Source organism: Thunnus maccoyii, chromosome 13, assembly GCF_910596095.1.
Source record: "Thunnus maccoyii chromosome 13, fThuMac1.1, whole genome shotgun sequence".
NCBI classification, from domain to species: Eukaryota; Metazoa; Chordata; class Actinopteri; order Scombriformes; family Scombridae; genus Thunnus; species Thunnus maccoyii.
This window is the reverse complement of record NC_056545.1, coordinates 19,891,149-19,915,039: the sequence shown is the minus strand read 5'-3', so window position 1 is coordinate 19,915,039 and position 23,891 is coordinate 19,891,149. Positions and strand designations below refer to the sequence as shown.

Genomic DNA, 23,891 nt, shown 5'->3' with positions numbered 1-23,891 from the left:
GCATGCCTGTTTTATAAGAGAAAGAGTTTTAATCACACCTTCCCATTCCCTTGAATGAGAAAATGTGTCCAGACTTTTCAGGATTTTATTTTAGTGCTTGATTAGACACATTATATACATGAAGTTGTATAATTATTGTACAGCGTCTTGAAAAATAAATATACGCTCTTACAGAAGTGTGTTGAGTTCATTATTGACCAAACAGGAGTTGAGAAAACAGTCAATTTAGTAGTCGTTCAAGAGCAATCAAAAATAAATCAAATCAAATCAAATTAAAATAAATTACAGATAAATTCTCTAGTTTTCACAGCTTTAGAGTTTGTGCAGTGTATTTCAGTGTGTCCAGATGGGATCTTAACCCTTACATACTGTTCATATTCTGACCCTTCACAGTATCCCTTCATAAGTAGAGTCTATACTAACTTTTGAACCACAAATCTATTTTGCATTCATAAACATCTTATCCGCCTTTAATAAATCAAACCTAAAATAGGTGAACAGGTGACAGCATAATGATTTTAATGTATTTTACTTCATGTGAAGAATGCAACAGTATTTTTTAATAGGTGATTTTTTAATTTCTGAAAGGTACATAATACAGCTGTCATGAAATCGTTTAGGTTTCCATTTTTCTGAACACCTACAACAATAGATTTTGGCCACTTGGGGACAGTAGAAACAAGCTATGAACAAGCCGATAGTCCCAGTAACCTGCATTCTCTCTAATGGCCAGCAGGGGGCGACTCCACTGACTCCAAAAGAAGTCTGGTTGTATAGAAGTCTATGAAAAAATGACTCTTACTTCTCACTTGATGTATTACCTCAGTAAATAGTTTCCTAATGAGTTCATGGTCTCAATCGCTAGTTTCAAGTTGTCTTCAATACAGCATGATGTTCATTTTGTAAACTATGGTCCAATTTAATTTAAATTTGATGATAAAGCAGGGTATGCTTTAGGGTGTGACTACGTTGTGATTGGCAAGTTGCTACCATGGCGACAATGTCAGTTAGGTAACGTAAACATGGCGCAACCACGGATTCACAGAGCAGCCATAACACTCGCTATGTCAGTGTGTTTTCAGGTCATGAAAGTTAATTGAAACATTTATGTCACCTAAAAAGTCCTGTTCAGCGCTTGGTTGTACTTAAAGACCCTCTCAGGAGTCGGATGTTCAGTTTTTCTGGTAACCAAATTTTGTTTTAATGGTTTTAAGCCTGTTTGTGTTCACTAGCTAAAATTAGCATTAGCATTATCATGTAAATGCATCTTGCTAACCAAGCTAGCAGCTAGCGTTAGGGTCAGCTCCACCCTCTCATCCAAATATGGTCACTTCTCATCACTTCTGGCTCCAAAAATCCAAGTTGGTGATGTTAAAACACAACTCGAGGCCTCAAGAGGCAGTCCACAAACCAATGGGTGATGTCACGGTGGTTACGTCTATTATTTTTATGCAGTCTATGCTGTGAACCCAACAATGTCATATCAATTGTTTAAATTGATGGGAGAAATTTGTTAGCAAAGTTACACATCCAGCAGATACAGAACAAGTTTAGCATTTGCATTAGCATTTATCTGTAGTCTTGCTTCTGGTTATCTGGTGAATGTACAGACGGGTGACAAATTAAAGGAGAAACCAGTACAGTCTGAATGCTTGACCCCTACAGTGAGGGGATCTGGTGACTCTTTTATGCTGTGGAGGGCATTTTGCTGGTATGGTTTGGGTCCACTTGTCTCCTTAGAGGGAAGGGTCACTGAAAATCAATACAAAGTTGTTCTGAGTCATCACCTTTAGTCTGTGATGAAAAATTTCCATACTGATGGGAGTGGTCTCTTCCAGGATGACAATGCCCCAATTCACAGAGCATGAGGGGTCACTAAATGGTTCGATGAGTACGAAGATGATGTGAATCATATGCTATGGCCTTCACAGTCACCAGATCTCAACTCAACTGAACACCTATAGGAGATTTTGGACTGAAGTGTTAGTGTTGAACAGGTGTTCTTCAGCCTTGGCATTGATTCAACAAGTCTCTGAACTCTTCTGGAGGTATGAACACCAACAACTTGGTGTTTTTAACCTTTGGTATTTGTACAGATTAATCAAACAAGGTATAATTTGTTAATTAGTGAGTTTTAGAGATGCTTGATGGCAGTTTGTTTTCTGTTTGTTTGTTTTTTAACCTTTGGCTAGCTGTTTTCTCCTGCTTCCAAACTTTATTCTAAGCTAGGCTAACCATCTTCAGGCTGTAGCTTTAACTTTAACACACAGATATGAGAGTGGTGCTGATCTTCTCATCTAACTCTCAGCAAGAGAGAGAATCAGTAGTTTTCCAAAAATGTCAGACTAGTCCTTTATGAGTATCATTCTGCTCATACAGATTGTCAGATCTCCAGGCCTACGTCATCCAAACTGCACAGACAGAAAACTACTCTATTATATGTTATGTTACTTCCACTGTGTGGTGCTAGAGCTCCACTAATATTAATATTACTCTACTTGACTCCCCCTTGTCTTGACCACCCTATATATTTGGTACTGCATTAGTCTAATGTAGTGAAGTCATACTGGCACCTCTATAACAATGTCTCAGAACACCTGGACCATTTTAAATCTGTACAAATATTGATGTAGGGTGTGACTGCACATAATGATCTATTGTGGTGAAGTGGTTGTAAATGCTGTAGTACGTGACTAAAACACAAAGCTCAGCAGCGGACAATAACAAGGTAAGGACTGCCATCCTTTTCTATCTTTCATAAAGAATGGAGAAGCCAAATAAAGGCTGTTGATGGTGAAAGAAACTATTTGGATCTGCTCTGCCAACACTGTGTCTCCCAGCCTTCTGCTGGAATGAATAATAAGATATCAAAACCTCACCTGTGGTTTTCTGCATCCCTCTGTATGACTCCCTCTGGTTTGCAGTTATAGAACTACACCTTTTTATCTTATTCACAGAAAACACAAGCTGGAGCAGCATCAAATCTAACTGGAAGGTATACTACACAGAAAGGTACACTAATTTATTTATGTTATAAAATCATTTATTTATGTTTTCTGCATCAAAAAGGTATTAAATAATTGCTGCAAAAATAATAAAACATTTTTGGGTCATTAGGTTGTGAAGGAAGGATCAAATTCAAGTTTAAATCTTTTGCCAGTGTAGTTTGTCTCCAGGCCTCAGGTCCTAGTGTTTTCCATTGATAATATAAATCTATTTTTTATGTAGCCTAAAACAAGTTAAACATGTACCTTTTTATATGTTCCTATATTAGAACATTTTTAATGACAGTGTAATTGATTATTATACCCTTAATGTCCTTTAAATTATAAAAACACAGTCCCAGATGTGTGTGTGCACTCTTTAGAGTGTAACTGTATTTAATATAGAGTGTAACTGTGTTTGTGTAATTGTATTTATTATGCTTGGTTAAACACATGTTAAAGAGCCACAACAATGGAGGAAATAGATGTGTGTGTGATAATGAGCGCAGTGGTGGCGGTGAGTGACAGACAATCAGCAGAGTCCTAAAAAGCAGGTGCATAACATGAAAGACATACTGGTGTAATGCTAGTGGTGCGTGACTTCTTCTGACGTAAATGTCTCAAAGCCAGGACTCTTTTAGCTGTGTAGTGTTTCCCTGGAAACCCTTGTTTACAGAGTCTAGACACACCCTGAGGCGCACCTTTCTTGCCAAACAAGATAAAAAAAGTTACATCTCTTTCTTCAAATAGCCCCCAGGGAAAAAAAGTAGTGTACGGTGTTTTTTTAGGATGATAGCAGAGCCCAATGGACATTTTTTGATTTGGTGTAAAATCAAATCATTTGTTTAGGACAAGTGTTGAGTGAGACTTGCCTGAGGTAAAGTGACTGTTCCACTTGACGTTTCAGGGGCGTGCCACATGTGTGAACTATTGATCCTGCATGAGAAAGTCACAGTGAACTTACACAGCAGCCTGCTGACAGCAAAAGTGTTTGCCTCATATGAGAGATGAAAATACACGTCTAATGTGGTTTAGCTTTGTTTTTGAGTTTCAGTTTTGCCAATGGGACTGTGAAAAAGTTACTCCTCTCGCTTTTCACTAAGCCCTGGTTCCCAACATTACTAGTGTTTTTGTGTTAAATCACTAATGTCAGTCTAATGTTTGTGTTAATTTCAGTCATGTCGCACAAATGTAATATGGGTTTCAGTTGTTGAAGGGCTTCAGTCCCGTTCTTTTTGACAGCTGTGATGATGGGCAGATCATCTCCTTAGTCAGTGGTAGTGGTAACTGGTAGTAGTGAGTCACTAGGCTCCGTCAAGTTGAGGTAGGAATGATAAAACTGTTCTGTAGTAAATGACATTCTGTATAATTTGGTACACTCATAGCTGTGTGTGTAACCAATGTTGTTTTCATTTTTTGAAGCTGTAGTATCAGTCTAGCTCACCCTACGGTAACCTAACATGGTACATTCCACTTAGGTGAGGCTGAGAAGGTAACAGATCAGTCACTAGTCTATTGAAGAGACTAGAGAGGTGGCAACTTTCTGTGACGCTGTAGATTTTATTTGTTTGTTAATATGGCTTAAGTTATTTTTGTTGGATTTCCTGGGATTCATTTTTGCCTCTGTTTAGTTAATATTTTTGATAAATACATCTCACCTTTTTTGTACGTACTCCAGCCTGCCGACCTGCTTTTTTGCAACTTCTCTTTAAAGGTTTCCAGTGCTCAAATACCATCTTCTGCCCTTTACTTGGGGTGGCGGCACTACAGAGGCGTTATGTCCTATGAAAATGAGGACATAAAAGTCATGAAAGCTTCAGGCAATTGTTCTGGTGGATTTTCCTGTTCGCACATGTATGCCTCCTCTGTCAGGTAATATTTTGGTGGTGGTGTCTCCTTTATCTTAATTGGGATCACAGCTCATCTCAGGCAATCATAGCCGAGCTGATTTGATTAATCTCTCTATTCAGACATATCTGCCTTTATACAATGTTTAACCGGCAACCTACTTTCAAATCACATTTAAAATGTTTTTATATGGTTCATTCTACAATTTTTGTCATTTAAACTATCATTTTCATCTCATTATCTTACTTTATGTTTTTATTTCATGTGTTTGAGAGTATGCTGTGTTTTAAATGTTATATTACTGTTAATATTTCTATGACTATAAAGATATAAGAGGACGAACCAGCAACAATGTGGTGTTACAGTGATGTTCAGTTGGTATTAAGGGGCTGAAGGAAACTTTGCCAAGAAGGATGAGTCCATGGATTTGTGCCAACTTCTGACTTCATTTCTCTATCTATATCTGAAAACTGAAACAAGACAAGTGGATTTATTGGCCAAGGAACATTGTTTATCCTGTCAGTTGCTATTTTGGACATCACACTTAAGTTTGGCTTCATCTTGTTCTTGCCTGTCAGGAGTTGACGTCAATTGCTGTTTGCCCAGATTAGTTTTGACTAACTAAAACCATGCAGGTCAAAACATTGCAAAAACAATTTGGGAGCTTGCAAATTCAGTGTGTGGACAGCTTCTCATTTTGTTTTGTTGCAGCGTTTTGTCCTGCACCTGTACCCAACTAAGATATAGATGTAAGTCTTCTAACACAGTATCTCTTTGTATTTTCACTGCTTGATAACAGCACAATTTCATAAGATGTAATCACCTCTGAAAAGCTTTGTCCTAAGCAAACATTCACTGTTTGTTAATGGAAAGTATGTGTGTCTACAGCACAGTATGTACTATATATATTAGTATTTACAGTTTTGCGTAGCAGTGACAAAGGTAATGTGTTTGTTCTGTTGTACTTTGTTGGTGTTTCTCAGCATGAATGCATTCAAGTGTTTTATTTAGCTTCATTCATTTCTTCAGGATATTGTGTTTGATTGACTGAATGATCAGAACCAAAGATAAAATCTTGAATACATATAATTACATGAAAAGCCTTTAGCATCCATTAGCTTGATGTGAATGAAAGAGTTGTTTGTGATTAGCCCGGGAAGTTTTATGTATGACTCACCTCTTTCACCCTTTTCTCCAGATATTGTGCAACAATAGCTGTCAAATGTGCCATGTCACAACAATGACACTTAAACCAGACATTTCCACATGGGTCAATAAACTAAAAAAAAAAAAAAACTTTAAAAAACTTTATTTGTTATATTACAGAGTGAAGAAGCCAGGCTCACATGTCAGACAGCCACACTGGTTGCAGATATACCTGCTCGTTGTCCTGCTGGCAGGTAAGATCTAACACTGATAGAGTAAAAAATAAGGTTGTCTGCGACAATGTGACAATGTGACAATAGAGAGGAGTCATCTGTCAGCTGGTCACCTTATCTGTACTGACATCTCTGCACCTCTATTTATAAACTCTTAACGTTTGACATGCCAGACATGCCTGCTGCTAAGCCTTTGTCATACATGCACACACATGAATGTGCTAAGTTCCTCACTAATATATACCATAACCTGTTATTCTTGCCTGATGTTTCATGCAAAACTTCACAATGCTGTAGCCTCTTTGCAGAGGAAGGTGGAAAATATAACAGAGGAACAAACTTGTGTTTGTTATTCGACAACTGGGAACTTACCACATACAGTACAGTAAACATGAGCTTCTCGAACACTTTTGAGGAACCTAATTAGTCAAAAGTACACTATCATTTTGTAGTTCATGTGCAAGAGAATAGAGGTTGATCCAAATCAACTATATGGAAATTGTCCTATATTTCAGGATAACTTGATACATGTATTGAAACATTTTATATTTCTTTGTTTCTTTATTTTGAAGTTATTTATTTAATTTTTATTAATATTTTAAAATCTTCAAAAGAAACAAGATTTTTTACAACAAGACAGATTTTTTAACTTGTGAGGAACATAGTATTTAAAACTAGTTTTTCCAAGTTTGTTTCCAAGTGTTTGAAGTTAAAACATCCTGTGACCTGACATAATAATGACTGTATTAAGATCAGAGAGCAGAGATCGTTTGGCATTTGAGCTATATAGATTAATAATGTTAAGTGCAACTCCCTTCTGTCGACTAAAAAAGGACCATCCCACCTTTTCATACAAGATACAATGGTGAGTGAAGGATTTATCACCTGTGATTAAGTGTAATTCACTGTGTCAAGAGGCTACAGTATCACCATAATTAAGTGCAGACAGAATGAACGATAGTCTTCAGACTAGCTGAAGAAAAACATGATTTGTTACTCTTCAGAAATATATAGAAATATATAGATATATGGATATATAGATTTTGATCTTCAGTTTACCACAAGGGTCTTAAAAGTGAGCCAATTATCCAACCAGATACCTGGTTACCTGGTGCAAGTAAGTCAGCACTTTACCATGAAAGAGGAAGAAACTAGATTACATTCACCTTTAGATTTCCTGTTAATTGTAAATGTCACTCTGGCTTACAGAGAAAATTTGTTTCCAGACTGGTTAAAAACACATGACTTATCTACAATCATTAAAGGGTGTAGTAGTACTGTGAAGTCTTTGCTGAACATTTAGCCAGATTAAATTAGATAATAGTTGAAAGCCTCACACATATCTGACTTATCTGTTATTTGTTGATTATCATAAAAGATAGCAGAAAGAAGAGAGGTTGAGCAATTCTTTTTCAAGGATTGAAGGATTTAACCTTCCAAAACTCAGATACATTACCACAGGAGTGTACAAAAGAGGACAAGTAATAGTCAGATTTGGCTTTTCTAATAAAATTGATTCACTGGTGCCTAAAACTCCAGACCGTTGGTAGATTTGACTTTTTTCCAAGATGTTTCTTGGACAACAAGAGCTTTGGAGATGTTTGGGGAGAGTTTTTATAGCGTATTAAAAAGTGCATAAAATATTAAAAACTAATTCAGGGTTAGAAATTACATACATACAAAACCCTGCTCATTAAAATGTTTAACATTGTTTTTCTTGCCAATGCATCGTTTGGAGTCTGTCTGGTGGTTTTGAGTGCTAATTGGGCAATGGTCACCGATGTCTTGAACATAGACATTGGATAATTAAGTGGTTTATTAGTTGATATCAGATCGATCATATTTGATTTTAACTGGCATGTTTTATTTGGCCTTGTGGGACTTGAAGTCGACTGATGTCAGTTAAGCACTATGAGTTATTAGAAAGCCAGTCCAAGTTCATTTAAGTCATCCAAAAGAATGAATTCAGAGGAAACGTGATGACAACAACGTGACAACTTCTTCCAGGGCTGCACTAGTTGTGAAGTTATGTTTGATTTCCTTGTTCCTCCTCATTCTTTCTGTGCTGACTGATGATTGTTGTTGTGTTTCCCCATCAGGTCACGCTTGTAATCAGACCTCTGCTGCTCATTCCACTCCTTCACTTCCTGCAACAACTGCACAGACCTCAGGTACACTTACAAATGCTGAGAATCATCTCACTAACTGCCACTTCAGTAGAAACATCTGTAATCAGAAAAGGGCAAACATTCATCTCAGGCTCTGTCAAACCACAACTGTTGATGTCATCTGGGTTATCTTGGTCTGAGATGAGAGACTACACATTTTAATGAACAAACAAATATAAAAAACAGGAAGCCTGCATTTCTAGTGGGTGGCATGGACTTTGAAAGATGGGGTGTTTACCAATTTTGTTTACCTATAAAAGTTGCTATTGGTTGCATTATGGGAAATGTAGGAGTTTGACCATTACCTTGGTCTCTGTGGCATCGATTTTGACTATGTTCTGCCTTTCCTTTTCACTGCAGTCTACTACTTTGTGGATGTCACTGTGGATGTGACTGGACAGAAGAAGAATGAATCAGAAATTACATCCTGGGTATGAAGGGAGAATTACAATACCAAATGCATGATGTTTATATCCTTTGATTCAAAAAATGAGCACCATGTTCCTTTTCTCAGCTTCGCCAAGTTTTCCAAAACAAGTTGGAGAACTGCGTGTCTTCAAACCATGAAAAAACAACTGCTGCACCCACCTCTCTCCAAACTACATCTGCAAACACTTCATATGAGACAACACCATTAGAAAGCAACACCACAACCACAGCACCAATAACGTTAAAGACAAACACCACAACTACAAACACAACGTTACAGAGTGACATCACAAGCACAACGGCAGCCACAACAATGTTACAAAGCCACGTCACAACTACACCTGCAGCCACGACAATGTTACAAAGCCACATCACAACCACACCTGCCGCCACGACAATGTTACAAAGCCACGTCACAACTACACCTGCACCCACCGCAGTGTTACAAAGCCACATCACAACCACACTTGCACCCACCGCAGTGTTACAAAGCCACATCACAACCACACCTGCACCCACCGCAGTGTTACAAAGCCACATCACAACCACACCTGCAGCCACCGCAGTGTTACAAAGCCACATCACAACCACACCTGCAGCCACCGCAGTGTTACAAAGCCACATCACAACCACACCTGCAGCCACCGCAGTGTTACAAAGCCACATCACAACCACACCTGCACCCACCACACCGTTACAAAGCTACATCACAACCACAGCTACAACAAATCACATTACCACAGACGATGTAACACAGAGCAACAACTGGAATAACTCTTCACCTAATGGCAGCAGGATCAGAGCCGGCAAGCAGCGCCTTCCTCATCAAATTGGTGTCACTTTGGCACAAACACTGACCAGGTATCACTGTTGCTGCAATGTTTTTGTTTTTTTTGTAAAATGAGTGCACAAATGAAAGGATGTGCAAACATTTTCATAAATTGGATGACAAATTAAATATTTTGGGGGCATCTCCCACTGTTTAATGCTGTTGTGAACTATAAGTATGCTCTTGTAATAGTGAACTCATCATTGAAAAATTATGTTCCCCAGAGGTCACCTAATCATAGAGTAGGAACAACTACCTTTTATGTGATTTATTACTTTAATGATTTAAATGAATCATGTGTTTTGTTTAATCATCATACAGAGTCAAACCACTAGAGATAGCTATCTCAGTATGTCTAGACTGAGATATCTCAAAAACTTTTTAATGGATTGCTGTGAACAGACATTCACATTTCACACAGGTTGAATCCTTATGACTTCAGTGATGCCCAGATTTTTCCTCTAGTGTCGCTATGGAGTTGACATTTTTGGTTTTGAGTGAAGTATCTTGACTATTTGACTATGACTATTTGATGGATTGCTGTGAAATTTGCTGCAGATTATTCAAGGTCTTGTCAAGATAAATTCCAATTAATTTATAGATCCCTTAATTTTTCATCTTGCTCCATCATCAGATCCAATACTTTGGTTTATGACCAAGTCCCAACAAAACCAATCATATTCCCATCCACCTCAGCTGTACTTGAATTTAGCGCCAATTAGCAAATGTTAGCATTCTAACACACTAAACTAAGATGGAAAACATGGTAAACATTAAACCTGCTAAACATTAATATGTTAGCCTCGCCACTGTGAGCATGATAGCATTAGCTGTTAGCATTTAGCTCATAGCACTGTGCTTAAGCACCATGGATGTATTAAGGAGAAGCCTCACATTACAAGTAGAGTACAAGCGCAGACTCACAGAGCCACTAGCATGACTATAGTCTTGTTAACTAATTAATGATGTACAATTTATTTTTCAGTGAGAGCAGTAACAGTAACACAACTGGCCTATTTCAAGTAAGCAACCTTAAAATGTGTCTGTGGGTTACAGTACATGTGAGTAGAAGGATCATATGAATCACAATTGATTTATGTTTTAACAGGGAATTGAAGTTTCATGCGCCATGAAGACTGCAATAAAGTAAGTGAAATAGGGCTGCAACTAAATTTTATTTTCATTATTAATGAATCTTGTTTGCTTGATTAATCAGTTTATCGTTTGGACTATGAAATGTTAGTAATGTGATGTTAATAGTGAAAAACAAATGTACCAGAAAACAAGGAGGCTTCGTACTAAAATATGAGCAAGTATATTTATCAAACAGAGGGAATTAGAAATAAAGGCCTCTCTGTAAATTAAGCCTGCTTCCAATGAAGGCCTGGTACCCTCAGCAGCTGAGGTAAATAAAGGCCCAGGCCACTATTTGAGGTAATACAGTTTCAGTTATAAAATGAAAAAAGGATTTTAAAGGACAGGTTCACAATTTTTTTAAGTCTGTCTTAAAACAACAGTCAAGTGCCCAAATGAACTCTGAAAGAGGTTTTCCTTGCTGGAATCATTCCTCCTGTTCACACTGGTTATTAAAAGATCCCCTTCAAATGCCATTTCAGTGTAAGTGATGGGGGACAAAAGCCACAGTGTGTCCACACAGTCATTTTGGGCAAAAATGCATTTAAAGGTTTATCTGAAGCTTATATGAGGTTTCAGCAGTCTGAGTTAGTCATATCAAGTGGATCAAATTCCCTTTTTTTGTTTCCTCAAACAGTGTTTCCCTGTTGAGCTGCAGTGGAAGTGTAGTAACAAAAAGAAGAACTTTGGCACTAAAAAGACTAACGTTTAAAGATATTGACTTGATTTGATTCATTTGGACGGCTAAAGCTTCGTATTAGCGTCAGATTAACTTTTAAATACATTTTTAAAAATTTGGTCCCCATCACTTACATTGTAAGTGCATTATGAAGGGATCTTATAATGGTCAGTATGAACAGGAGGAACATTGATTACAGCAAGAAAAATATGTTTAAATGTTAATTTGGGCACCTGACTGTTGTTTTAAGACAGACTTGAAAAAATGTGAACCTGTCCTTTAATAACAGTTTTGAAATGAGTGAAAAGAGTGTAACGAATCTACTTGTTAACATTGTCCTTATTCTTCAGGAAGACCAACTGCACTGTGACACTGAGGCTGAGGCAGCGCATACCTCCATGTTGTATCCTCCGTACTCTCTGTGCAGCCAGTAACACTTTGTCTAACATCTCTGTGGTGGGAAAAAGAGCAAATAGATTGAGTGAGTGTTGCATACTCTAAAATACAAAATAACAATACATAACATACCAACAGTAATGATGCAAACAACCCTTTGTCTCATTTAACAGATTCTCTACAAAATAAGTGCGACAGCAATCCCCAAGAGGCAAAGATTTGCAGTTACACTGGAAAAGACAATGCATCATGGTGAGTTGTTTCATTTTTACAACGCTTCCCCTTTTTTAACCCCTAACATATTTATTAAATGATCATTAAAAACAAGACCACTGTGACATTTTTTCATACTTTGAAAAGCTGTACTTTCTAAACCAATATTTATGAATTGATCTTTAGGTTAAATATGTCCAGTATGATGATGTAATGTATTGCCTTGGCATTTTTTTAATATTTTATGAGGTTTTTGGGTGTGGTGTCTGGTTATCTTTCAACAGTGAAGAGTCATATGTGGCATCTAAATACAACACAACTAACTGTGGTCCAGGTGAGCTCTAACATTTCTTTTAAACGTCTTAACACCAGAGAGAGTAAAGTACCGCTTTAACAAATCACCACACATTGATGTGTTAAAGTCTGATTTTAAAATGGATTGAATTTGGACGCATGCCACTGATCCGCACACAATAACCCACAATGTCAAACAAACCTTTACAAAGTTTACACATTTCTGATGGATGAAAACCTGACGAGAGTCACTAAATATTCAAACCATCTGCAGTGCCACAGCACATCCATATTGATTTGAAGGTCTAAAATCTTTCTGAAATCTACACATGGCCAATTCAATTGATTAGACTTTATTCTTACTGAAACACTACATGAGTTTATATATTATAGTACATGTCAAAACACAGACCTACACAGAGCAATTTAAGGGTTTTAAAGGAATAGTTCAGCATTTATGCTCATTCATTTTTATGGATAGCGTTAGATGAGAAGATTTATATGTTACCTCTCTCATATCTGTCCATTCCATATAAGGCTCCTGCCAAAGCTCACTAATAAACGCATTATATCTTGTTTGTTTAGAGTTTATTTTAGTCCAGGAGCAGTACCTTGTAAGCACTGTGAGGTTGCTAGGCAGTCAGCAGAGACTCCTTGAAGTTATTGCTCCTCTCCTGCACATAAATCCCCTTGTAAAACAGCAACTTGCTGTTTTTACACTTCGGTTTTTGTCTGGATTAAACAAATGAGATTTTTTAATTTTTGAGCTTTAGATGTGGTGGTAGGCTTTTTTTTACCTTAAGACAGAACAATGCAATCTGTTCCCCCTGTTTACAGTCTCTTTGCTAATCTGGCTGCTATTTTGTGATTCAGCAATGGCAAAGATCCTTGATTTTGGCAGTGATCTATGATCCAGGAAAAAGGCTAAAGGCTCTTACATCTAAATCCTTGTTGCAGGGAGACATAAAGACAACTGCTCACAGATTCTTATCATCTATATTGACGGAAACTTATGAAAAATGCAAGAATTAATCTGATTAAATAAACTTATCAAAGAAACCCAAAGCTCTGATCACTGTCGAAAATTTTGAGCGGCATGTTCTCACCATCTTGTTAGAGGTTAGATGTGTAGATTAGTGGCACAATCTCAGCCTGTCCTAATATCTCCTCTGTCAGATTTAAAATTATGGCGCAGTGCTACAAAATGTGGTGAAATGAGATAGGTTGAACATTGCTTGTAGAACTTAAAATTGCTGTGATTCACACTGACATTTAAAGACAGTAAACCAACATGTTTTGAATGTTTCAGAAAAGGAGAAAAACAACTGCAGCTGCTCTGCTTACTGCAATGGGACTGGTTAGTGTGTTATCAACTAACAAAACCATCACCATCAACATTATTATCTAAATAAACATCACTTTTTATAAGAAAGCTTTCATTTTGTTTCTGTTTTTTAGATGCATACTACACTTTTCGCGTTGAAATACAAAATCCCAAGATAGACATGTCATACCTCCTGTCCATGGTAAGTTCATGCACAGGTATGTGTGCACACATAGAACATGCATACATGTGAGTGTATCTTTTAGTATTTGTCTCTAATTATCAAACAATAATCTTTTGAATTTTAACAGATATCTCAGTTGAAACATCCACTAACCTGCCCTCCAAGTAGAGGGTAAGTTTTTGCCATTCTTCAAGCATATACAAATTAAATTTTATATGAATAAATATGCATTCATTAAGTCATAATCTTTAAAATGTTCCTTCGTAGTGTTCCATGTCCTTTGCCCAGCATTGCGTCTGAATACAAGGTAATGAGCAACCAAAGCATATTCATATTTCCATAATTTTCATATTCTCTACTATGACTATATTGTCTATTTGCTAGAGCAAAACTAATCAAACCATTTTCTCTATAATATTGAAATGTGTCACTGTAACATATAGGGCTGTAGTCAACCAAAGAAAATGTTGGTCGACTAAAACCGCACATAATCTTCGCGGGGGGGGGGGGGGGGGGGGGGGGGGGGGCGATGTAATGGGACAGAGTGCACAGTAAACTCGGCAGCCACACATTTCTCTGTTCTGTATTTCTCTGTTTGTGTCTTCAGGTTAGGCTAACCCATTGTTGTTAACTTCACTTTTCCAACATTTGGGGAAACAACAGTCGTGACTTTTTAGCATTTATTAACTGACACACTGTAGTCTGTACTGTACATCTACAGCCAGACTGACAACTTACTACTAACCTTTTCCTCTGCTCCGCTCGTACCACCGTCACTTCTCTGCCCCTCGCTCTTTCCCACTCGCTACTCAAACATACTCCTTAACGGAGCCACGCTACCAATAGTTTCCCAGGCAACGACAGAGGTTGACTCACGTACCGGAACAGCGCTGCACAGAGACTACCAAACGCTATCGATTTCAAATCAAAATCAAATATTAATTTTTTTTTTGGCCTGGTGGGGGTTCTCGTTGTGTCATTATGGAGAAACACAGATTCAGTAAACGTTCAACAAACGTTGAGTACAGTTAAACCCAGTGGTCTCCATTAGGTTAGGCGAGTTCAAAGTTGTGAAAACAATGGGGGTGTTTTGAATACACCCCCGTTTTCACAGGTAATTTGTTAGTCTGTACCTCTCGCCGCAGGAAATAATGGAGTGCTCCTGGAAAGCTATTGATGTAGCACTTTTCTCCTTATGAAAATAACACGGAGATTATTCGACCAATGAGAATTTAGTCGGACGAGAGCATATCGACCAACTAATCGACCAGTCGACCAGCAGACTACAGCCCTAGTAACATAATCACATAACATAGTTTGACTAAAAAGGAAATTTCCACTCAGGATGCCAAAGGGAGCTGTGGAAATACCGACACAATGTGAGTCTAATGATATCACATTACCTTTGAAAAGAAAAGTACTTTCTACTGTTAGAATTGATACATCTGATACATTTGAACATTGACTGAAATCTGCGCTCTTCTGATTTTTTTTTTTTAAATTTATTTTTATTGTAGTTGCAGAGTGATTTTAAGCTTTGCTCATGAGGTTCCTATCTGTAACGTGTCAGCAGCTGTGATGATTGTGCTTCAGTCTGTGAAAGGCATTCGTTATGATGGACCAGTGACTCGAGCAGGTGTGTATTTTAACTACAGGGAAACAAGTCAACAAGTCAATTCAACATCATTTCATACTGTCAAGAAAACAACTTTTCATTTGTGTTTTATCTCATGTGTCACACAGCGATTTGTGGAAATTCAGTTGGCGGGAATCCACTGAATTCCCTGGTCACATGGTCTAACACTAACCTTAAGCCCTCAGACTTCTGCATGGTAATACAAGAAACTCAAATCCTCCAATGGTTTGTATGATCTTCTTACCTTCCTATCTTCTGCACAAACTTAACTAAAACTTTACAAACTGAGTGAACATAATTTATTTCAGGGCTGTTTGTAGTCCAGTTGTACCACCTGATGTCAGATTTTTACAAATATTTGCAACTAATATCTTAATTTATCTCTTTAAAGTAATGGAGGAAATGTGCTTCTGCAGCTGGACGAGCAATGTGTTCAGAAGCCAGTCACTACACCCAGTCCAAAAGTGACAACCATGCAACCAGACACCACCAACTCGTCTGTAAATGTAACTTCACCCCCACTGAACACGACAACTGGAGCCCTGAACGCCACCACTACTGTCTCCACTCTTGTCTCCACTAATGTCTCCACTAATGTCTCCACTACTGCCTCCACTAATGTCTCCACTACTGCCTCCACTACTGCCTCCACTACTGTCTCCACTAATGTCTCCACTACTGTCTCCACTAATGTCTCCACTACTGTCTCCACTAATGTCTCTACTAATGTTGCCACTACTGCTGCTAATGTCGCTAATGTCACAGTGACAGCAACAGCAACACTCAACACAACTACTGGAAATGAATCAGTTTCTGTTATCCCTTCAGAGAGACCAACAACCAATCAAACAGGTTTGTTCTTTCACCTCTGCTCATGTGTACATCTCTGTAAGATTTACGTCATTATAGCAGCCTTGTATCTTTTTTTTTTTGGTTGACTGCAGCTGAAAGCAGTGAGAGCCAAGCCAACGCGCTGCTTGAGCGGACAACAAATGTGTCCAAACTGAACTCCAGTCAGGTGGATCAGCTGGTATCACAGCTGGAGAATCTTTTGGCGGGCCCCAACATCAGCCTGGCTCTGGGAAACACTTCCATCAACATCGTCAGCAATCTGCTGGGCGCTACTCCTGAAACGCTGGCCGCCTCCTCCAACAGGTTACAGACGTCTTTTACATTCTCTAACATATTGTGTACTATTAAAAAAAATGAATGCTACAACTTGGGGTTTTTTGCACCACAAGTTATTTTATGTTGATTAATTTTGTTCACACAGCACGTGTGTTTTGGTTTAGTCATGGTTTGTCTCTATTTATCCTCCCAACACACAAATACGCTTTCATACAAGTTGACAAAGGCAAAGAGAGAGAGAGATTGTGATTATTTAAAAATACATATATATATATATATGCATACCTTGAACTGCACCGAGTTCAAGGTAATTACTCTAAAAATAACCTATAATAGTATGTAAAGTTATATTATTATATACATTGTATATTTTTGCTGGATAATAATGAATTATTGTTATTTTGCACACCATGTCATACCAGTTAATTTCCTTTTTTCTGTTTTTTCAGGATCATAGGGATTGTTGATACAGTGGGACTGAAGCTGCTCCTTGAAGAAACAACTGAGACACTCTTGTCGCCGGCTGTAGCTCTTTCTGTGAAAGCAGCAGATGGCAGTAATTTCCAAGAAACATTTTTTTCCATCTCAGATCCCAGTGATGTGCAGGTAAGACAGGAATATTCCAGTTTATTCTATCTGTATTAAGAGTTTTATAAGCCATACATCAAAACATTGGAGAAGTGCTAGCGGTGGGATACTGTGGGGTATATAACAGATATTTCACAGCACATGTAGAGTTCTATATGTACAAGATTTGCAAGGTTGAGATCAAATGCTACATACTAAATGCACCTACAGCCATCAAAAAGTCAAAATTAATTATTAACTAATTCAGATTTATTTAAGTATTTTGTGCATGCCAAGAGTCAATAAAGAGCTTGGTCACAGCAAACATTTTTCACAGCAGAAACTTTGACCTGTCACAGCATGAAAAGCACACGTGTAATTAATAACATGAATTATGGCTGCTTTCCATCTAGGCGGCTTACTGAGACATTTAATAGGAACACAGTGCTCGTTATTGTTAGTAGTTCCACTCGTCCTGTACTTCAGTGTTGCTGTTGCCACATGGAAACTTTCAGTGAGATGAACCAGGTCAGCAGTTCTGGCTACAACCTACAACTTTCATCACAGTGACATGACTTCTAATATGATTTCTATGGTTACATCTCTATTACACTTGTTTTGGTACATGTATCACCCTTTTGAAGAAGAAATAAGTTGAATTGTTGCAGCATAACTATTGCAGACAGATTGATGTCAGTTGTCCCAAATAAAAACATTGTTTTAAACACATGCTGTATTAATCTGTGGTGATAAAATTTGGTTGTTAAGCTTGTGTCTCTCTGTATGTGCCCCATGTGTGCTTCAGGTCCGCGGGGATCCGAGGCACAGGAGGAGTGCGAGAAAAGACTCCTCGATCCCACAGGGCTCCATCAGGCTGCCCCCCTCTCTCACACAGGACCTAACCTCCGAGGAGCAGCAGCTGGCCTCCAGAGTCCAGTTCAACTTCTACCAGAAAAGCACAGTGTTCCAGGTCTATATGTTTAACAAGCGTCCCATTCAAAGCTAGATATGCCTTCAGTATCATTAACTGAGGAGCAACAGAACTCTTGGCTTTTGATTACAATACAGACATTTATTACTCTTATCTTCTGCGTTTTCAGTTTTATATTCATGATGTAGTGTTTAAAGGAAACTGATGGACTACATTTTAAATTACATATTGAAACTGTTGCTGTGTCCCAGTACATACTGTCTGTAGTATTGTTTAGTATACTGTGTTGGCAGTGAGTATACAACTAAATCAGTGTACTGTTTTGTTTTGTTTTGTTTTTGGAGGTGTTCTTTGAGTTTTATCCTTACACCACCATCCATAATTACTTGTTTTGCAGCTGAGAGCAGCTTCTCCATTTCCTTTGAGCATTGCATTGTGGGAGAATAGTGTCCATCAAGTGTTTTTTTTTTTGTAAGCACAGTAATTGATTTGAGTGTACTTTGTAGTACTCAGGATGAACCATGGGTTTGGGACACAGTGATTATCTTTGCAAACTTGACAATTTTTTGACAAATTTACTTGCATTGTCTCTTCTAAATGGCCATGCAGGACAGATCTCTGGGAATACGCAAACTTAATAGTGGGATCCTGGGAGCGAGTGTGGCCAACCTGTCGATCACAGGACTACAGGACGATGTTATAATTCACCTGAGGAACACAGAGCCTGTTCCAGTGAGTCTGGTTTAAAGAAAATAGTATGTCAGACTGACTTAAATGTACTAAATAAGGGAAACCAACAACATTTGTGTACAGGAACATTAAAATGAACACAATGCTTTAAATGTGTTATCAGACGAGCCCATTTTAAATTAGGGGTGGAAAGGGATAAAGGACCAAATGCACAAGTGAAGGTTTTACACATTATAGTGGCTGCAATTCAGATACAGATAGGCCACAAACATAACATAGCACACAACACATAACAAACATAACAATTGTGAGCCACAGCTTCAAAAATGAAGCGCTAGCAACAGAACAGTTGTTGTCACTCTCAACACAGGAAAAAGAAAATGATTCTGTTCAATTCTTTATTGGAAAGTGATACAAGCTCATTTCTTTTTTTTTTCCCAAACTGCAGGCTAATTTTGTGGCTACGTGTGTTTTCTGGGACTTTACATTAAATAGTAAGTTCTCTAAAAGTGTCTGTCAGAGTTAATTGAAGTTAAATGACCAAAGACGAACACATGGTTGATCTTTATTTTCTGTCGGCAGAGGGATCAGGTGGTTGGAATCCAAACGGCTGCTCTGTCCGAAACAGCACAGATAATGAGACCGTTTGTGGCTGCAACCATCTAACCAGTTTTGCCATCCTGCTGGTAAGAAAATGTTTACTTTCTGTTTTCGTGCATCCTTTGATTTTGGTGTTAATTGAAGAATTTGCCACTCACCATTGCTCCTTTATTCAGGGATGATTTTTCTTTTCAGGGACTTACACTTGGAGCCTCACATTTTTAAGTACTACTACACTTTTTTCCCCCTCCTACAGGACCTCTCCAGACAGCCCGTAACCAGTCGTATCCAGGCCACCATCCTGACCTTCATCACATATATTGGCTGTGGAATCTCTGCCATCTTCCTGTCCATCACCCTCCTCACCTACTTGGCCTTCGGGTGAGTAATGAGAACCACAAAATATATAACACACATACAACTTTTACTGTAATACTTACCATTGAAGTAGCATGCATTTAAAGTTAAACTTAAAGTTACAGTATTATTTAAAACTAATTTATGGTTTAAAGCACCTAAGATTCTTATCTCTTAGTTATCAAATACAATATTTTAAAATTATATTGAAAAATCCACTATATATTTTCTATAATTGATAGCAATTAATGAAGCTGATCTTGGCTTTGTTAGTAATTGTCATGTACTGGTCTAGAGTGAATGACAAAAAAGGAAATCACACATGAATAAAGTTTAAACAAATTACCTTTTTTTAACTTAAGCTAAAATAAAATAATGTCAGGTAGGTCAGTAATAAATGCAGTGCGTGGATTATGGTATGTATTAAAAAAAAATAACCAACCAAATTAACCAACCTTGCTGGTGGAGGAAGAGAAGAGAGAGAGGTTAAAATTTTCATTCAAATACTATTGCAGATCATCTTCCAGGCAAGACAATTTTTTGCCTGTGTGACTGTTCTGTACAAAAAGACAAGGGAGGCGAGAAAATTTTCAAATGTGAAAGTTGTAAACAAATTTAATCATATATAAAAATTGAAATAATTACCGCTAGAATTCACAAATGGATCTGACTTGCAATGCAGTAATAAGAATGTGCTAAGGGACATGTATATTTTTTACAGCGCTTTTTACAGTAGACGCACTGTCCATTGAGTCCTCTGAGAGATTTCATGTTGTCTAAACCATTTGAACACTGCAGGAAGTTGCGTAAGGACATTCCATCCAAAATCCTGATCCAGCTGTGCCTGGCTCTGCTGATGCTGAACCTGGTCTTCCTGGTAGATGCATGGCTGGCACTCTACCCAGATGCTGTGGGCCTCTGCATCTCCACTGCCTGGTTCCTTCACTACTTCCTCCTAGTTTCCTTCACCTGGATGGGACTCGAGGCCATCCACATGTACCTGGCCCTTGTGAAGGTTTTCAACAGCTACATATCACGCTACATGCTGAAGTTCTCGCTGGTCGGCTGGGGCGTCCCGATGATCGTGGTCATTATTGTCATTGCGATTGACAAGAATAACTACGGTCTTGTCTCCTATGGGAAGTTTGATGACGGCACTTCTGATACCTTGTAAGTCTTGTGTCCAGTGCTGTATCTGCACATTATGAACAAACACAAACTATAATTCTTTAATTCTCTCCCATCCTCTCCCACAGCTGCTGGCTGAAAAATGACAATGCCTTCTACGTGGCAGTGGTGGCCTATTTCTGTGTCATTTTTCTGTTCAACTTCAGCATTTTCATTGTGGTGTTGGTCCAGCTGTGTCGGTTAAAGAAGCAGAACCCTCACAACGTGCAGCACCGCACCACTCTGCAGGATGTGCGCAGCGTGGCGGGGATAACTATCCTCCTGGGCCTCACTTGGGGTTTTGCCTTTTTTGCCTGGGGGCCCCTTAACCTGCCATTCATGTACCTCTTTGCCATCTTTAACTCCTTTCAAGGTGAGATGACTGGATACCTGGGTGTGTCATTTATTTAATTATTAGGAGGAACATTTAAGTGTATTCACAGAAAAATTAAAACTTGGATCTTCCATGTGTAGTTTTATGTGTAGTTTTTATCATTACAATTGGTTATGATAACATTGTATTTACCAAAGAGATACGCTGACATCTGGGAACATGGCAGCATCATTACAATGAATCAGACAGGTTGTAAACATGCCAACATTTTAACCTCATTGTCCAAACCTCTTTATTTGGAGATTAAACTGAAAGAAAGGGGATGTGAAATGTCAGCAGTAATCCTTCAGTGCATAAAAAAATGTGTGTGTGCACAACTATGGCAAGTATAGTAGATCAAAGTTGAAATGAAGTTCATTTTTACTTCCAAATGAATTTGCTTTTTCAATTCTTTTGTCATCTCAATCCCCGATCTCAGCATTTAATTTGGCGAGTATAATGTTATAATTACATATAAAATAATAAGATCCAAGTTGTAATAAACTGGATTGATCATTTTCACAAGGTTTCAGTCTTGTAGTGATCAAAACATTACATTATGCAAGAGGACTCACATCAAACACTGGTAACAAACTTTATCATATAGAGTTTGTTGGTAATTACTTGTCTGCCATAAAAAGTAAATTGTCTTCAGCACTTGTGACTCTGTATGCAGAGAGCTGACAAATCATACTCACTGACCGGAACCCACCATTGTAGTTGTGTTTGTAAAGTTGATGTAATGACTTTAAAGCTAAAATATCTTTTTTTTTCATACTGTAGGCCTTCAAGAGTTTGTCACCTGAAGTATAAATGCTGTTTCTGTTTTATAGGTTTCTTTATATTTGTGCTACACTGTGCGGTGAAGGAAAATGTGCGGAGGCAATGGAGGACCTACTTGTGCTGTGGCAGAATGAGACTAGCAGAGAACTCAGGTTACAGATGTTCACTTTTCATTTTACAATTCTTTCTGAATCTGGTCCACAAACCTTCACACATTTCACACTCATGTTACTCTGCACCTGGTTTCTGATTCCTTTGAATATGGACAGCAGACTTGAGTGCATTAGGTGCATGATGATGGTAATTATTGTCTCATTTCACCGTTATTTTGTAAAATTTCTTTTCACAGAGTGGAGTCGTACTGCAACACAGAAGACTGTGAAGAAGGCATCAGTGACCAGACTCACATCTCTTCAATCGTCAAAGTCCTCCCAGTTCAACAACTCATCCAGCTCTTCCTCCTTCCTTGTCAGTGACTCTTCAGAGCAGTTTCACGGCATCGGTAAGCCAAGACAGTCCGCAATTGTGATTGCTTTGTCGGCTCACTGTAAGACCCCAAGTTGTCATGGTAACTATGACATGCTGCCTCCTTATCAAAGCTCTGTGCTTTTCACCTTTCCTCTTGTGGCCTCAGGTGGGAGTAAAAGCCATCTGGCTGTGAGATGTTTGCTCATTGATACCAAATTTTGATGATTTCATGCTTTTTCGTACACTTAGCTTGTTATTAGCTTGTCAACTCTGTCAAAAATAGAGCTTATCTATTGCTGCAGGTGTGTTTGGTTTGACATATGATGAGAGCTTGCTGGCTTAAAATTGTACACAAGTGAGTCAGAGCAATATTATTCGATTGTTACTGGCTCAAAATGAACACTTTTGAGTTGTAACCACATGAAAAAACAAACACCTTTTGAAAAACACTTTGAAGTGCGTACAAATTTTGACCTGTTACATTACCACATATGTACATACAGTGTGTATCATTAAAATCAGGATATTCCTGCTCACTGTCAGTCCAACATGTATTAAAAGAAAGTAGAATTTATATTGCTTTTTAAATTGATTTTGTTTGTAACAATGCTTTTGGAAAAAATTGTTTGCCAAAAAAATGTTACCTATTAGGAATAATGAGAGTAATGCTGTGTTTCAGGTAGCCCTTTTGAAGACAGAGCAATCACCGCTGATGAAGACCACAACAGGGATGTGATCCTCAACGAGATCAACAGGCAGCACAGACACCAATCAGCACCCTGATCTAAACAAAAAAAAGGAACAGACTGTTTAATGGCTGTTACTTTAAATTTTTTGTATATAATGTAAATGACTAGAGAGTAATTTATGGACTGTTTATGTACTTCAATACATTTGCTACTGATTTTGAACGAAAAACTTTATTTACAAATAACATAAGGTTACAGTTTTTCAATGAAATAAAAATTGTGAGTCTGCTTGCAGACATAGATGACCATTGCATTCGTGTTGGACTGGTTTGTATGTCTTAACTGAGAGAACATTTTTCATCTTGCAGTTAGAAAGGCTTGATTGGCCAATATAATTAATAATGAATACATAAAGCCCTGCTGTGACTGCAGATTTCCACAAAGGCAGCCAAAATACGTTTCCTGAACATTAAACCATTTACACCAGAGTTGAATTAAGTTATACAAGGTTACAAGTGGTTGGTTGATTAAACACGATCGTAGCACTTTTTATAAATATACTACATATCAAAGTAAAAAAAACAACAACATTACCCGGCATGCATTACCTCCTCCGTCACCGCGATTAGAGTCAGAAATAA

General features: G+C 38.0%; 1 protein-coding gene and 1 long non-coding RNA gene across 9 annotated transcripts; one reads left to right on the top strand and one right to left on the bottom strand.

Moving 5' to 3' along the window:
* The first annotated feature begins 913 nt into the window (after positions 1-913).
* Positions 914-23,560, top strand: LOC121909689 (adhesion G-protein coupled receptor G2). Of its 5 annotated transcripts, none has more exons than XM_042430262.1 (33): positions 919-1,184; positions 1,839-2,728; positions 2,958-3,012; positions 4,699-4,856; positions 6,159-6,232; positions 8,311-8,382; positions 8,740-8,810; positions 8,894-9,669; positions 10,623-10,659; positions 10,746-10,783; positions 11,801-11,931; positions 12,020-12,098; positions 12,344-12,393; positions 13,663-13,710; positions 13,812-13,879; positions 13,989-14,032; positions 14,129-14,168; positions 15,206-15,240; positions 15,379-15,497; positions 15,605-15,722; positions 15,889-16,349; positions 16,442-16,652; positions 17,075-17,231; positions 17,998-18,162; positions 18,733-18,855; positions 19,262-19,307; positions 19,396-19,499; positions 19,670-19,794; positions 20,569-20,940; positions 21,027-21,310; positions 22,144-22,245; positions 22,443-22,595; positions 23,241-23,560. In XM_042430262.1, the coding sequence occupies exons 4-33, from the start codon at positions 4,762-4,764 to the stop codon at positions 23,342-23,344; spliced, it is 4,302 nt and encodes a 1,433-aa protein (XP_042286196.1). In that variant the 5' UTR covers positions 919-1,184; positions 1,839-2,728; positions 2,958-3,012; positions 4,699-4,761; the 3' UTR covers positions 23,345-23,560. The 5 variants fall into 5 exon arrangements, with proteins under 5 accessions (XP_042286195.1, XP_042286194.1, XP_042286196.1 ...); XM_042430263.1 differs by lacking the exon at positions 919-1,184 and having other exon boundaries at positions 1,299-2,048; positions 2,634-2,728; XM_042430261.1 differs by lacking the exon at positions 1,839-2,728 and having other exon boundaries at positions 914-1,184; positions 2,958-2,995; positions 23,245-23,560.
* LOC121909691 lies at positions 3,023-14,644 on the bottom strand. Of its 4 annotated transcripts, XR_006099500.1 has the most exons (5): positions 14,607-14,644; positions 11,775-11,901; positions 5,176-5,302; positions 4,643-4,766; positions 3,023-3,920 (listed from the first exon to the last, which is right to left on the bottom strand). It is a non-coding gene; the product is annotated as an uncharacterized LOC121909691 (long non-coding RNA). The 4 variants fall into 4 exon arrangements; XR_006099498.1 differs by having other exon boundaries at positions 3,023-4,766; XR_006099501.1 differs by having other exon boundaries at positions 3,023-4,766; positions 11,845-11,901; positions 14,607-14,634.
* Positions 23,561-23,891: the final 331 nt, after the last annotated feature.

Bases quoted from the DNA above. Each gene is read 5' to 3' on its own strand.
- LOC121909689 (XM_042430260.1), top strand. The intron at 14,033-14,128 runs GTAAGTTTTTGC...GTTCCTTCGTAG, and splicing joins ACCTGCCCTCCAAGTAGAGG to TGTTCCATGTCCTTTGCCCA. The intron at 16,350-16,441 runs GTTTGTTCTTTC...GGTTGACTGCAG, and splicing joins ACCAACAACCAATCAAACAG to CTGAAAGCAGTGAGAGCCAA.